At 45.6% G+C, this 15,017-nt stretch overlaps 1 protein-coding gene across 1 annotated transcript; it reads right to left on the reverse strand.

Moving 5' to 3' along the window:
• Window positions 1–1,750: 1,750 nt before the first annotated feature.
• On the reverse strand, window positions 1,751–7,294 carry C1H11orf87 (chromosome 1 C11orf87 homolog). The gene is made up of 2 exons (XM_027468575.3): window positions 7,146–7,294; window positions 1,751–7,036 (listed from the first exon to the last, which is right to left on the reverse strand). Exon 2 carries the CDS (start codon window positions 6,877–6,879, stop codon window positions 6,400–6,402), a length of 480 nt encoding a protein of 159 aa, XP_027324376.2. The 5' UTR covers window positions 6,880–7,036; window positions 7,146–7,294; the 3' UTR covers window positions 1,751–6,399.
• Window positions 7,295–15,017: the final 7,723 nt, after the last annotated feature.

A 15,017-nucleotide genomic window follows, 5' to 3' on the forward strand; every position in this document is an offset into this window, starting at 1 on the left:
TCCCCCCCAGGAGCTGGGTGCAGACTGTGAGCCAAAAGACAAGAGAAATCCCAGAAATACTAACTGCAGCAGTCAAGAGTCTGATTGCACTGGCAAGGGATTAACAGCCAGCAGCAGGTGTAATCCTGGGCATAGTCCAGACCCTGCTGAATTTGGGGAGGTTTTTCCATCAGCTAACTTCATCAGTGATGGATTATTCCCAAGAATTTTCATCTATATCCTCACTACCTGAGTCAGCACTCCACTTAAAGTCACACAGAACTGTTAGGAGAAAAGTGTTATGAGTGATGAAATGGTAAAACAAACATTAGCTTTCTTGGCTCTCCTTCATAATACTTATTCCACTTCAACTTGAAAATTACACTGGGTCTCTCGGTGTGCTTGCTGAAGCATCTTGCCCAGCCATCCACCTCCCAGCTGCGCCGTATGCCACTTGGACCTCACTGCCAAATGTAAGCGTTTGAGTCATCCAAGCCAGGTGATCAGCATAAAGACTCTTAATTTGTATTGTGGTATCAGCAATTTCTTAATGCATATGAGGCTTAATTTATGCATTTCAGGGCTGCCTGTTTGCAGGTTCTGTGTCTTTATTTAATAAGTAGATTACGTATCAGTTACTACACACATAGCTCTGAAGCTGAAGGACTAACAATAAATGAGTGACAGAGCCAGGAATAAAATTTAAAGGAGCTTGTTTACAATGGTGAATTCATCCTCCAGCATATATTGTTCTTATTGCACTACAGAGCTAGTATTTTCTCTTCTAATGTGGTCTACTTACCCTTATTTACAGTGTTCATAATCCCTGAGGATACTTTACTATTTTTAGATTGCTGGATGTTTGCAAAGTTTTAACCTGTACTTTGTCAATGACCGCCTGTTACTGCTCTTTGCAAAACTAAAACCATAAAGGAAAGGCAAACTCTGTGTTATATGTTATTTGGGAATTTCTTCAGAAGATTTTAGGTAAGGATTTAGCTTGATTGGGGAGGTCTGAAAAACAGAGAACAAAGAATTTCACAGAAGCCAACAAAACCAACATTATTTTGTTGTGATGTACAACGTGAAATCTTTCTCTGTTTGTTTATGAGTATTTTGCAGTGCTTGCTTAAGAATCTTCATACCCTTTAGAAAAGTAGAATAATGAACAGATTAAGTTGCTCCATTTCAAGGAAGAAAACAACAAGGAAAAGCCAACTGGAACACTAGATTATACAAATAAAGGCAATTTGTACTGGCAGTGTTCTGATCCAAATAATTATTTATTTCCTAACTCATTTAAAATTGATGCTTGTGGAAGTACTGGGTTAAAAGGGTTGGAAAATGAATTCTTCTAGTTACCCACAGAGAACATATAATGCCGGTGGAGCAATGAAAACTTCTTTGACTTGAATGAGAATTATATTACATGTAGTTTACTGAAATGAGATCTAGTGCCATGTAGAAAATGATGCTTTGGAGCAACAGGGTGAAGAAGGAGGCTGATACTTGTCTGTGCTGTGGCTGGAATGGATCCCCCTTCATCCAGGTCAGCCAGAGGATGAGGTTTCACCTCCACGACTCCAGGTGGGGAAGCTAAGGCTGACATCGGCAGGAACCTCCCCTGTGTGCCTGTCGGACAGTCACCTCTCCCCTCAGGGCTCCTACACCATCCAGGCTTCACAAGTTTGTAACTCGTTTCCTCTACTGTCGAGTTTGGCCGGATTTAGACCAGAGAGCTACATGTAAAAGACTAAAAACAGAAGGAGGCTCTGTTCTACTAGAAATTTATTTAGTGATCAGATGGAAAACTTGGCTTCAGTGAAAAAAGAGTTAGGTACCAGAAAGAGATGAGAAAGTCAGTCCTGGATAAAAGTAGTTCTAATACTTAACATAAATAAAAACGTTATTAAAGGTTCGTATACGAGTCATGCCAACTTCTATGTAGATGAGAACTGTAATGAAATGGTATCTAAGTCATTATAAATTTTGCTATTTACACAAAAGAGGAAAAAGAATGTTTCCTACTTCATTTTTCGCGTTACCCTCCATAGCTTGCGTACTTATTAAAATGTAGGGTTTCAATTACCCATAGAAAAAATACAAACGTGCAGAGAAAATGACTACTAGAAAGAAAAGCAACCAAATCCCGTAACTGGATTTATAATAATTCAGTCCTGTCTAAGGAGTCAGATCGCGTTCTTTTTCCTCCCTACATAAAAGTTGCACTCATATTCATAACAATAGAACAAGAAAAGCACAGTTGCTTCAAAACACTGGACATAGTTTTCCAGAAACAAGATAGCAACTACTCAGGAATGCCGTGGAAAACATTAATCACATAGTAACTTGCTATTTACATTGAAGATAGTAGCCTTTAAAATGAATTAAAAACTAACAGGAAAGGAAAAAAAAAAAAAAAAGAAAACAAACAAAACTAAAACAGGTTTTTGTCATGGGACAGTTTTGCCTATAAGGTGGAATCTCTGTTCTTTTTGTCCAGCATTTCTTTGGAGATATATATCTGTGTATGTGCAGATATATGTCTGGGAGAGGTTTACCAAAAGCGAAATCATGCCTGGATGGCAAGCTGGCAAATCTCATCTCAGAGACTACGTTTGCAGCAGACAAACCCCCTCCGAAAAAAAAATGCTGGACCAATACATGTGAACGAAATGCCTCTCCCTGTCCGTGACCCACGCAGGATCCATGAGCATGCCACGGGCCGGTGAAGCGGGGCTGACCACAGCCAGGCTCGGCGTCCCAGGCGGTCCTGTCCCCACCAAAATGCCGAGCATGGCAAGCAGTGGGGATGAGGGATGCTGTCACCCGTTGCCTGGATGACAGACGGGCCCGAGGTCCCTTCGCAGTCAGCAGATGCCACTCGCATTGCTGTCAGTGGGAGCTGGACGGAGCCCCGGGGGAGCAGCAAGCTCTGGGGATGCCCTGCAGGATGAGGAGTTGCTGGCTCGCTGGTCCAGCCCCGGCGCTGCCACCCAGCTTTGGTGAGGCTCTACAAAATAAGCGACTGCAGTTGTGCTCCTTCCGTGGGACGACGACCGGACCGGGCTGGTGAGCACCACGGCACTTCTTCTTACACCTGCAAGATGCAACAGGCCCCGATTTCTTATTCTGAAGCAGGGAAATCCAGCCAGAGGACGTGCCCCTTACCAGAGGAAGGACTGTCTGTTCTCCAGCAGCCAGCACGCAGCTGTCCGGGCTCCAACGTAACTTGCCAAAAATACAGTGCAAATTTTTAACAGTTCGCAGGAAAAAGAACGTCCACATAGTCAGGGTATAAATCCTTCCTTACGTACGAGAATGGATCAAGCATTCACCCAGCATCTCTATCAAATATCGTAGAAAAGGTTACACAAAAATATTTAAGTATATGGATACAGATACATAGATATTACACTTGCATAAAATATGTAGATTCAAAACCCTTTGGGCAGTTTCACAGTTAGCTGAAAATGTATGCTTTAGAAATATGAACAATTTCCTACACTTTTCTAGTTTAAGAAGGAGGGGGAAAGGGAAGAAGCATCAGCCTTATTAATACTGAATGCTAAGTGCAGAAGTTTAGCTGTAGCTGTAGGGTTTTGAAGCAATTGATTTGACAGAACCTCCAAGCATAAACTCTGTTTTAAAAATCCACATTTATTCCCTAGATTGCTTATTGTTTCATGAAAATGAAAGCCTACGTGTCCTGCTTGTATCAACTGGATCTCCTGAGACCGTTCAATTAAACCTCGTAAGCTTACAATACTTCAAGGTAGGGTCGTGTACTGGGAGAACGCATGAACCTTATTGCAGTATTCCTGTGTGATAAAAGGAATTTATAACTTCTCGCATCTTGTGTAACTTAACTTTAGAAATGCAAAACCTTAAATGACACCACAAGAAGCTCACAGTTCTGATAAAATTAAAGTCAGTATGAAATTTTACTTATAGACCACATAATTTACATAGATTTACATAAATACAGAGATATTAAAATAATAAATCAAAGCTAATTAACAGAGGATAGAGGTTTACATGATAACATTTTAACTCTAGTTACATTTTTTGCAACTACTTTTTAGTGTCATGAGATAATATAAATAATATATATACCTATATATCCGTAATATATATAAAGATATATATATGTATCTCCATCCTTCTTTTTTTATTTTTTTCTTCAAAAATAGGGCAATTTTATAACTGCAATGAGATGTGACAAGCAGTACACTTCTGGGGAATTATTGCATGCCTTGAGTGCATAAGGCAGAAGGAAGAGTATCTGACTTCAGACACTAAAGAAGTGGAACCATCAACCAGAAATGCACTGGAGTGATCTGGAACATCTTATTGCTTTTATAAAACTCGAAATTATACACTGGTTTTTATGAAAAGGCACAAAATAAAGGGGGAAAGTAATATCTCTCTATTTAGTGGAGATCAACGACCAGGAAGCTCCGTTGCTGCTCACTGAACTCTCTTCATTGTCCTAAATCTATTCCCTGTGGTGCAATACCGTGCTGCAGTTGCATAAGGAGGTTAAACACAAAAGTTCATGCATCCTTTATTAGGGGAAACAAAACAAAAGCCCGTTTTCCTCGCCCAGCAACGACGCAGGAGCCATCAGCATCTGGTGGCACCAGCTGCCGGGGAGCATCGGCCACTGGTGCGGCTGCGCCGCAGCGTGAAACCCGGTGGGCTCCAGGCACGTCCCCGCACTAACCTCGGCTGGCGGAGCAGCTCCTCGAGCGAGCGGGATGCTACAGCACCTGCCCACAGCGTCGGACACACGGATCCAAACCCAGCAGTCATTGCCCATCAGGCCAGGCAAGATCAGAAAGGGGTAAAACGGGGTAACAGAGGCGCTGCCCTGAAACCTCCGCGTTTTAGTGCTGCCGAAGGATTAGGGAGCGCTTCTGCCGCCCTCCTCCCTCCTTTTACCTCGGTGAGCAGCATTTGCTCCCCGCCTGTGCCCAGGGTTTTCCAGCCTGGCAGCCACGCCAGGAGGCAGAGTACAGCAGAGCGGGGACAAAACACTAAGAACTGTGGACTACTATCTCCTCGCACCACTTTGAATGCCGGGATAGGAAAGGAAAAAAAGAAAAGAAATCCCTCGGGATTACTTTTCCTTTGCTGTATTTTTTTAGATGTTCATCTGCACAGTAGAGGGCTGCCTCTGCTGTGATACCACACGAGATGTCTCAAAGTTTGGACACAGCACTCTGCTAAGGCACCTCCAAGGAACGGGCACTGATTTAATCGCTGAGCGAAGCCGCATTCGCTGTACCAGGGCTCCTCCAGCACCCACATCACCAGCAGCCCCTCACACCTGCCTGCCACATACAGAAAGCTGCTGGTGTGTGCTCAGGAGAACCCACACCAGCCACTTCTGAAATAAACATTTGCCGGGGTTTACGAGCTGACATTTTTCACAACCGCATGGTTTGCTCCCCAAAAGGGGGAAAATTAAGTGTTGCGCATCCTTAACTGCCTACTGGGTTAGGAGGGATAAAAATACATATCAGCCAAAAAAAAAGTAGGAGCCAGCCCCGTTCTGCTGCAGGATTCCTTGCCGGGAGGTGAAGCTGTGAATGCAGCGCAGTCGGAGCGGGGTGCCTGGTGCAGAACCAGGCTTCTTTGGGGACCACCAGGAGGGACAAGGCCACCCTCCCTCGGGGTGCACCGCCTCGCACCGCCACGCAGAACGGTGCCGGGTTTCGGGGTCTGTGTCACGGGGGGTGTTTGAAGATGAGGGATGCTGAGGGGAGAGGAAGGCTCTGCTCTGCTCTGCCCATCCTGCTGGGTGGACGGCGGGGGGCTCAGCGCTGCGGCTGGGGGACGGGGCCGTGGGGTGCCCGCAGTTTTCTAACGCCCAACTGGGGGTGGACATTTCTACACGAAACAATATCCAGTCCTGGAAAGGAGTGAGAGGGGTGGGACAGGGGCAAAGGTCCTGGCACAGAAGGAGAGACCACGGTGGGCTGTCACCCTGCTCCGAGGGGACGGGGGGTCCCGAGGTGCCCGCCAGACCTGCCTCACCCCCTGCACCCCTCACCCGTGCCCCAACCATGCCATGCAATGGTGACAGAGGGAGCAGGGGGAGCCCAGGAGAGTGGGATTGCCCTGGTCCTTGGGGTAACGACGTCCGGGGAAAAGGGACCCCCACCCCTGACCCTCTCCTCCAGGTGGACGATGGTGTGTGGCAGCTGAGTGCAGCTCCTTCTCCGGTAAAAAGACGCATCCTTTCCTTGCACACAGTCAATGAGAAACGCAATGTGATCTGTCATGCGCTTGGATCGGGGGCTCGTTCGTTCGTCTGAATTAGCAACGTTTTTTTCTTCTTCTTCGGGGACAAGAATAATCACTCAGGTATTTACAAACACCAACCAGCGCCGTCGCGAGGTCTCCCCCAAACCATCATGACAAAATCACCGTCTGCAAGAGCCCCGCGCCAGCTGTGTCCAAAGAAGCCCGTGGCTGCTGGGAGCTGGGGGCTGCCGAGGGAGAGGGGCGCTGGATCTCCGAGTCCTGGGGGGGTCTTCCCAGGCGGCTGTCTCTTCCTTGGGGTGCCTCTCCCCGCGCCCCTGTCCCGGGGTGCTGCCGGCTGCCGCTACTGCTGCTGCGGGTGCAGTGGTCCCTTTCGTACTCCTCCTGAGCCTTTTGCATCTTCCGCTTCTTCATCTTCCTCTTGTGGACGTGGAAGGTGGTGAGGGAGAGGAGGATCAGGCAGAAGATGAGGGTGACCAGGACGATTAAAACCAGGGTGGACGAGAAGGACTGGAAGAGCTGACCCACTTGCGCGATGCAGGTGCTGCTGGCGTTCAAGGTGGCAGACGTCCTGTTCAGGAGGCAGGGCGGCAGGGACAGCCTCAACTCCTTGGAGAGCCTGGCACTCATTGAGGAGGCTTCGCAAAGACGAGGATCTCCCTCCCCTCTCTAAATTCGCCGAAATTTCCAGCCGCTGCCGGGCTGCTGCGGCCGGCCGGGCGCTCGCTGCCGATGCCCGGGGTGCTGCCGGCTCTGCCTCTCGCTCGCCCTCGAGCCCCAGAGCAGCCTGCGAAGGGGGAGCCGGACACATCAGCGCCCACCCTGCCCCGACCCCCCCACCCCTGGCACGGGGACGGGGGGCAGCCAGCCCCGCCGCCCGCCCCCCAGCCCCTTACCTGCGCCGGAGGAGGCGGCCGGGGGGCGGCCCGGCGGCGGCGGGCGCTGGGGGGGCTGCGGCAGCGCCGAGCGGTGCGGAGCGGGTGCGGAGCGGAGCGGAGCGGAGCCGCCGCCGCTTCGGGGAGCGCCGCCCGCAGCCTGGCACCGCCCCGGCCGCTGACGTCAGGGTGGGGCCGCCCACCCCCTGCCCCCATCCCCACCCCACCCCCGGCCCCCCCAGCCCACCCCCGGCCGCCGCATTCCATCCCCACTCCACTCCCGGCCCCCAGTTCTCATCCCCACACCACCCTCCTTCCCCCCATCCCACCCCTGGCCCCCCTATTCCATCCCCATCCCACTCCCAGCCTCCCCATCCCACCCCCACCCCACCTCCAGTCCCCCCATCCTATCCCCATCCCATCCCCACCACAATCCCGGTGCACCCTTCCCACTTCCAGCTCCCCTATCCCACCCCCATCCCATCCCGTCCCTGGTCCCCCCAGGAAGGATCTGAGCACCCAGCCGTAGCGATGTGAAGGTTGCCCTCCCACAGCCGCAGGTGTCTTCTCCAGGAGCATCCAGACATGAACAGCCTGAGAGCACTTCCCAGCTAAAATCTGGCTGATTTCACAGAATCACAGAATCATCCAGGTTGGAAGAGACCACCAAGATCATCAAGTCCACCCTCTGACCTAACACTAACAGTCCCCACTAAACCATATCCCTAAGCTCTACATCTAAACATCTTTTAAAGACCTCCAGGGATGGCGACTCCACCACTTCCCTGGGCAGCCTGTTCCAGTGTCTAACAACCCTTTCAATAAAGAAGTTCTTCCTAACATCTAACCTAAAACTCCCCTGGCGCAACTTTAGCCCATTCCCCCTCGTCCTGTCACCAGGCACGTGGGAGAACAGGCCAACCCCCACCTCACTACAGCCTCCTTTAAGGTATCTGTAAAGAGCGATAAGGTCGCTCCTCTTCTCCAGGCTGAACAAGCCCAGCTCCCTCAGCTGCTCCTCGTAGGACTTGTTCTCCAGGCCCCTCACCGTTTCCAAACACAAGGGATCTGCATGATGCTTCCTGTAGAGATAACAGGGCAAAAAAGAAATAGGGTGGTGTTCCTCAAATGTCCAGGAGTGAAATGATGGGCTGGGTGTGACTGCATAGGGCCAGGCCTGGTGGCCCAGGAGGTTCCCTCAGTGCTGCCCTGGGAGCTGGGGCAGAGGTGCTGCATGGCCCTACTGCACGTAGCAGGACTTTTAGGGAAGACAGAAAGTGTCAGTGTGCTCTGCTGGCCTGGAGGCACCCGAGAAGCCTGGAGGAAGATCTGTAGGAGATCAGCTCTGATGTGACTTCAGAAAAAATCACCATTCAGGAACAAAGACCCTTTGGCCCCGACAGCTGAGGAGTGGTCTCAGAGTCGGGATGTAGCTGATAGGCCGTGCGTTTACGTGCTTCGTGGTTTCCCCGTGGAGTTCTTCTGTAGTGCTTTTGCCTCTGGTAAACACATGATTTGCAAAATCTGGTCAGTCACCATTAACTCTTTGATGGTTCCTGAGAAAGATTTAGGCTGCAGGGCAAAAACTGCTCAGCCCAGTTGGGGTAGACCCAAGCAAAGGGTCTGCAACTTGGGATTTCCTCTGCCAAGATGAATTCTCAGCCCCGTGGCCAGGGCTGGGAAGGGAAGGGAAGGGAAGGGAAGGGAAGGGAAGGGAAGGGAAGGGAAGGGAAGGGAAGGGAAGGGAAGGGAAGGGAAGGGAAGGGAAGGGAAGGGAAGGGAAGGGAAGGGAAGGGAAGGGAAGGGAAGGGAAGGGAAGGGAAGGGAAGGGAAGGGAAGGGAAGGGAAGGAACCATGTAGGAATGGCCTTTTATACAGAAAATAGCATTGGCAGCTTTAATGTAGGTATAAAGACATCTTAGGATGTTAGCTCTATTTATGGCAACAATAACCAAATTGTGAATTGAATAAACTTCAAAGACAAAGAATTTGCTAATTCAGGATATGGTTATTACAAAATTAATAGATAGATCTAGTTACATATAGCAGTAAAATATTTAATCATCATCTGGTTTCAATTGTCAACAGGTAACACAGAAGTACTGAAAGTTAAATTGCTTAAAATACGTTTAAAATCAGCTGTGTATTCATTTCATCTGCTGTCTTTCACCAAGTGACCATCTGCCTACCATGTCTCAAACTGCCTCTTCATCTCTCCTGCCCCAGTTTCCTCTCTCCTGCCCAGTCACATTAACCCACTTTCACCCAGACCATTTGGGCTGAAATCCTCAGAACATTTTGTGAAAATGTTACTTACTTTCAGAATGCTACTCTCATTATTCCTGGCTTTCAGGATTATCAGATAGTGAAAATTCAAGTGTCTTGTGTATTGGTGTGTTAATTACTCTAAGTCATAGGGTTTTGTGAAACTGCAAGGGGTGAAAGTTGGGCCCAGGGACTGGAGAAGGGCAGAGAGCATCGAAACCTCAGCAGATGTTCAGCTCTCTCTCTGCTGTCACAGACCCTTTGCTGTCTGTGCTCATGTACCATTTTGGAATATTTCTGCTTCAGCTAAAGAATTGAAAAGCAGAGTTAGTTCTTGCTCTGTCTGGCAACTAATTTTACAATTTTTAATGAGAGAGATAGTCAGAAGAGAAGCATTGAAGAGAAGAAGGGAAATAACTGAACTGTCATTATATATACCTTGGCATTCTGGCTCACACTGGCTGCCAGCCAGTCAAAGTTTATAGATTTAAATACCCATGATCAGAATATGGTCAGTTTCAGAAATCAGGGGAAAAATCTATATTGTTATGGACAAGTAGCTGTGCATTATTCCACTCTTCTGATTAACTGATACAATTGGATTTGAATATAAACATACAGAAGAGCATGCATGTCCAATACACAATGTGGTCATGAAAAGCCCTTCCCTTTATTTATCAAAAAAATAAAGAATATGAGTGCCCTCTTTCAAGAACAAATTGCTCGTTAGTTATAGTGAATTTCCCCATAGTATATACACATTATGGCATTTATGGAGGTCAGGTTTCTTGTTCACGTAGGAATGGCCACTGCATGACCTACAATATTGTATTTAGTTTTTGTATTTTACAATTGTGTTTATATTCATTACAACCTTTGTAACTTCCAGTTTTCTCTGGATTCACACTGGTAAGAAGCAGACGGCATACATATTTGCAAATCTCCCAAACAGACTTTTGTACATGGATATTTTTTAATCTGTTAATTAGAGAAGTTGTTCCTTCAGATGCTAATTCCTCAGACCCTGTATTACACAGCCCTTTTTTGCCAAGGCGGGAGCCTAATGAGATAACCTGTAAGGGCAAAAACCACTCATGTAAGTAAAGGTTTGATGGCTCAGGCCCTTGGCTATTAATGACCCTTCCTGAAAAAAATTTATCGTCCCCTCACTGTTTAAATTTAGCAGTTGATTACATATAGAATAATGCATGATCCCTTTTGCACTGAGATTGATGTCATCATTTGCCAGACAGACCAAGTACCTGATGAATGCCAATGACCCTCATATTAATTCGCAGTCTCCCCACGGGATAAGGTCCATCTGTACAGAAGTCTTTAGGTCCTTCCATACTCCCACTACTATAGGTGAAGCCCAGTGAATTAGACACAGTCTGAAAGCATGGTGCTGTAAATAAAAGTAATTTTAAAAACAAAATAAAATAGATTTGTATTTCATGAGCAATGGTAGGTCAGCTAATATCCTGCACGTTGCAAAAGTTTATCTCGCAAAAATATTATGTGTCCTTGAGAGATATTTGATTGGAAATAGTTTAACTGTGACTGATAGTGCTGCTTCCCAGGTTACCCAGCTCAAAAGCAGGTTTTCTTTTTCTTTCTTTCCCCCATGCCTTCTAGAAGAGGGTAGTCTGGGTGATGCGGGCTTACAATTGCTTCATTCTCAAGAGATGATTCCTTATGAAGCGTAGGGACAATTTTACATATTCATTTTCTGTTCTTACTTTAGAAAAATATTCTTTTCTTTTTCTGGTAAAGGAGAAATCTACCACATGGGACAGTGAGAAAATGAAAGGATGCATGTGATGCAGACTGGGGAAGGTTACTGAGCTTTTGCTGAATTCAGCAGGGTGTTAAATGGCAGCAGGAGCAGAACATGGGCTCAGACTATGAAGGCTTTTTACAATAAATAGACAACATTGGACATGCCTGACAGAACACACGGATCTTCAGTTTAATTATGACAACAGGCTTCTAAAGCTGCAGCATGCGTATATCTACTAATGAGTTGCTGATCTGGGTAAAATTAATACAAAGAGGAAAGAAAGGCAGGATTTTATCTGTAACAGCACATTAAAAATGCTATTTATTTTTTCATTAGACAATACATTTTAGAAAGGCCTCTTCAGAGTAATGACCTTTCAGATTTAATCTTTTTGCTCTTCTTAATAGTTTACAGAGTTTTCAGGGAACTCAGAGGTGCAGAATTTAATTATACTTTTTAAACGGAAAAAATGGCTACTGGCTGGCAAAATATAAAGTGACCACTCCAGTGGCTATCACTGAGAGAGATGAAAGAAATGTGTATTCCTTGGTTCACCTGGAAAGAGGTTTAAGCAATGCCCAATTTAAATCCGAGTTCATGTTAACAGCCCCTCACCTTCTTCCCTTAGCACAGTTTGAAAGCATTTAGAAGAGAATTCATCACATCACTCACTCCAGCTTTTAATATGGGATAAACCCCTTGTTCAGACAAATTTCAGCCCCAGATTTTGGTGGTTTTGTACAGCCTTGGTGCTGTGTCTGCATTGCTTGATCTAGGACACTTCCCCATCACACCAGTGGGTACAAGGGGGAACCTCCTCAGGGCTGGGTTAAAGAGAGGAGAAAGAAGTTAAAAACACACCTCCCACAGGTCATCCCATGGCCCAGGAAGAGAGTGGTCCTGACCGACGCTCTTGTGATCCCTCCAGAGACTCAGAGACACAGAGGTGTTGTGGAGGGGACAGCCCCCAGTCTGACAGCTATTGCCCACATGCAGGAGGGAAGGGGCTTGAATTCGCATCTTTCATCTCCTGGCTAGAGCAGGGCTCAGCAGCACGGGGCTCGGGCTGAGGTTTTCTTGCTCATTCCATGCACACAACAAGCCTCCTGCTCCCTGTCGCACCCTGGCTTCATTCCAGCCAGGAAATCTAAGAAAGCTGGAAAAGTGTAATGGATGACAAAGCCATTTACCTCCAGCTCTACCAGAAAAAAAATCCATGCTCAGTCAACCCCGGGCTTACTGTGGTGTTCTCCAGTCAAGTATAGAGCTCACATTTTGCTCAGGGCCTTTTATAACCTCTCTCTCTCTCTTTTTTTTTTTTTTCTTTTTTCTTTTTTTTTTCTTTTTTTTTTTTTATAATTTTTTTCCTTCAACCACTGTGTGAGGCAGGAAGTTGGTGGTATTCGTTATTATTCTGCTCTGTTCTCATCTCCTGGGCCTTAAGTACCCAAGAGACCACTGGTTTTATCCCTATATTCTCCCTACCAGTATAGTAAAAGAAATCCAGGTAACAACTGCTGGAAATACATTTTCCTCCTGTTGTTGTGTACTTTAAATCCATTATGAACAATCCTGTGCTTTCAACGTGTCTATCACACTGCTTGTAGCCAGGATGTTAATAAGCAGCCATCTTCTGTACCATTCCTCTTACAGAACTTTGAATTCGTTTTAAAAATTTTATTTAATCATAACAATTTTTCTACTAGATTTATACTGCTGCTTCTTTTTTTTTTTTTTTTTTTTCTTCCAAGAGTGCAATTTGGAAAAAGGGAGAAGGAATATTAATTTTTAATGACAGTACCACCCCCAAACTTGTTAAGTGCAGAATTTCCGTATGTTGATAGTTTCTAAACTAGGATCTTAAAGTCTTATTCTGCAAAGTGCCATGCCCTGCAGTCAAATCCAACCCAGGATACAAGCAACTGCCCACAGAAAATATTGAACTAAAGAAGTCACTAATTGCTCGTGGGATTGGGTCAAGCACCTTTCAGCAACAGCCCCTTTCAGGCACTTCTTCCAAAAGAGCAAATGGCATTTCCACAGCAAATGGAGCTGCCCCAGCTGCAGAAGGGATGGTCCTGTCCATGGCAAAGGGACCCCATCTTGTGACTGACGATACCAGTGGCTATTAAAGGGGAAAAGCCTCTGACACATGGACAGAGAAGCTCAAGGTTTTCACTTTGTTATTCCTGGCATTTACCTGATATCATGCAGGATGTGCTTGTGAATAATCCATTTTTACAAAAATAATATCATTCCCCTTAGAAGCATTTATTTTCCCAGTGATATCAGCAAGAAAGCAGCTGTTTACTGTGTTTTCATTTTAAAGTTGGCTTGCTTCACCAGAGACTATATGAGGCTTTACTGGAGAACCATGTAATCTCTTATTGCTGCACTCTTTTTTTTCTCTTCTCTCTGTCTCCTTCTGCTAAGTTTTGTAATACTCTTTGCCATGTCATGTCTGAAATTAGACTAAAAACACTTTGAGAAAGCAACTGAATTATCTGATTTTTATCAGGAGATGCTCTGAGAGAGCATTAAGCTCTCTCTAAAATAATACCAATAATAATGATTTAAAAGAATGAAAAAAAAAAAAAAAAAACCAACAAAAAAAAAAAAAAAAAACGAAAAACACCACAGCAGCATGTGGAAATAAGGAGAAAATATCAATGTAATAAACATTCAACAAGAATGACCGGCTTTTTAAAAGCTCTGCAAGAAGATATTTGGATGTGGCAATGTCCTTGCTTTAGAGCAGGAGGCATTTTAGCTGTTTTGCACATACTCAAAGAAAGTATTGATACCATAACTTTTCTCTGCGTACTTAGGTAAGAAGTGCCTGTAGATTATAGAACCGGGAGGAATCCTATGTATATATTCTTTGCGATTAGCACTGCTTCCTATTTCTTCTGACCTTCATGGCTCAAAAGTAAAAATTAGGTCTCTAAATCATTGCTTACTGCAGAGCATCAGGACATGGTGCAAATATTTTTGCTTGCCTTGAAGGACCCAGGAGTATAGTTCAGCTAACCGACCCCTCACCGTCTTTGTGGGTCACATTGGTAGAGCATCAATGTGAAAAAGAAAAGCTCGGTAAGCAAAGAGGAAGACAGTCTACAGAACAGAAATTAACTGAATAGACAAAAAATGAACATGAGAATACAATTTATAGAATAAAAAAGTGCAGGTGGAACATGGGATATACAGCGCAGACATGACAGTAAATAGCTATCATTTGGGGAGCAAAACATAACAGTGGGAGATTACAAGAAATTGGAACTACATAACAGAAAATTATACAACATAAAACCATCACCTGTCATTTCACTCACAGGCCTGTAAGGACATGATACTAACGCAGTTTAGCTGCTCTGGTTAGAGCAAGATGTAATTCCTATGAGAACACACATTTAAAAATTCTGTAAATTCTGTGATAGTATGGAAAAAAAAAAAAAGAGAGAGAAATGCTATAGCGGTTTTATGTCACCTGCCACTTTCAGTGCTGTGGGGTCCTTTCCAGCCTGTCATATTTACTCCACTAGTTTGAAAAGAGTTGGACATTCACTACAAAGTGTGTGTTAAAGATAGAAATACTACACATCATAAACTCTCAGGGACAGTACTACAAGAACAGAATGTCTGCCTAATGAGAGCAAATGTAGAAACAGAGCTGAAATAGAATAGGAATTGGTATTGTGTTCACTCTTTTCTAGGAAAAAAAAGAAAGGGGGGAAGGAAGGAAGGAAGGAAGGAAGGAAGGAAGGAAGGAAGGAAGGAAGGAAGGAAGGAAGGAAGGAAGGAAGGAAGGAAGGAAGGAAGGAAGGAAGGAAGGAAGGAAGGAAGGAAGG

The sequence above is a fragment of the Anas platyrhynchos genome, chromosome 1 (genome assembly GCF_047663525.1).
Source record: "Anas platyrhynchos isolate ZD024472 breed Pekin duck chromosome 1, IASCAAS_PekinDuck_T2T, whole genome shotgun sequence".
Taxonomy (NCBI): Eukaryota; Metazoa; Chordata; class Aves; order Anseriformes; family Anatidae; genus Anas; species Anas platyrhynchos.

Coding starts and splice junctions, on each gene's coding strand:
- C1H11orf87 (XM_027468575.3), bottom strand. CDS start 6,879: ATGAGTGCCAGGCTCTCCAAGGAGTTGAGGCTGTCCCTGCCGCCCTGC.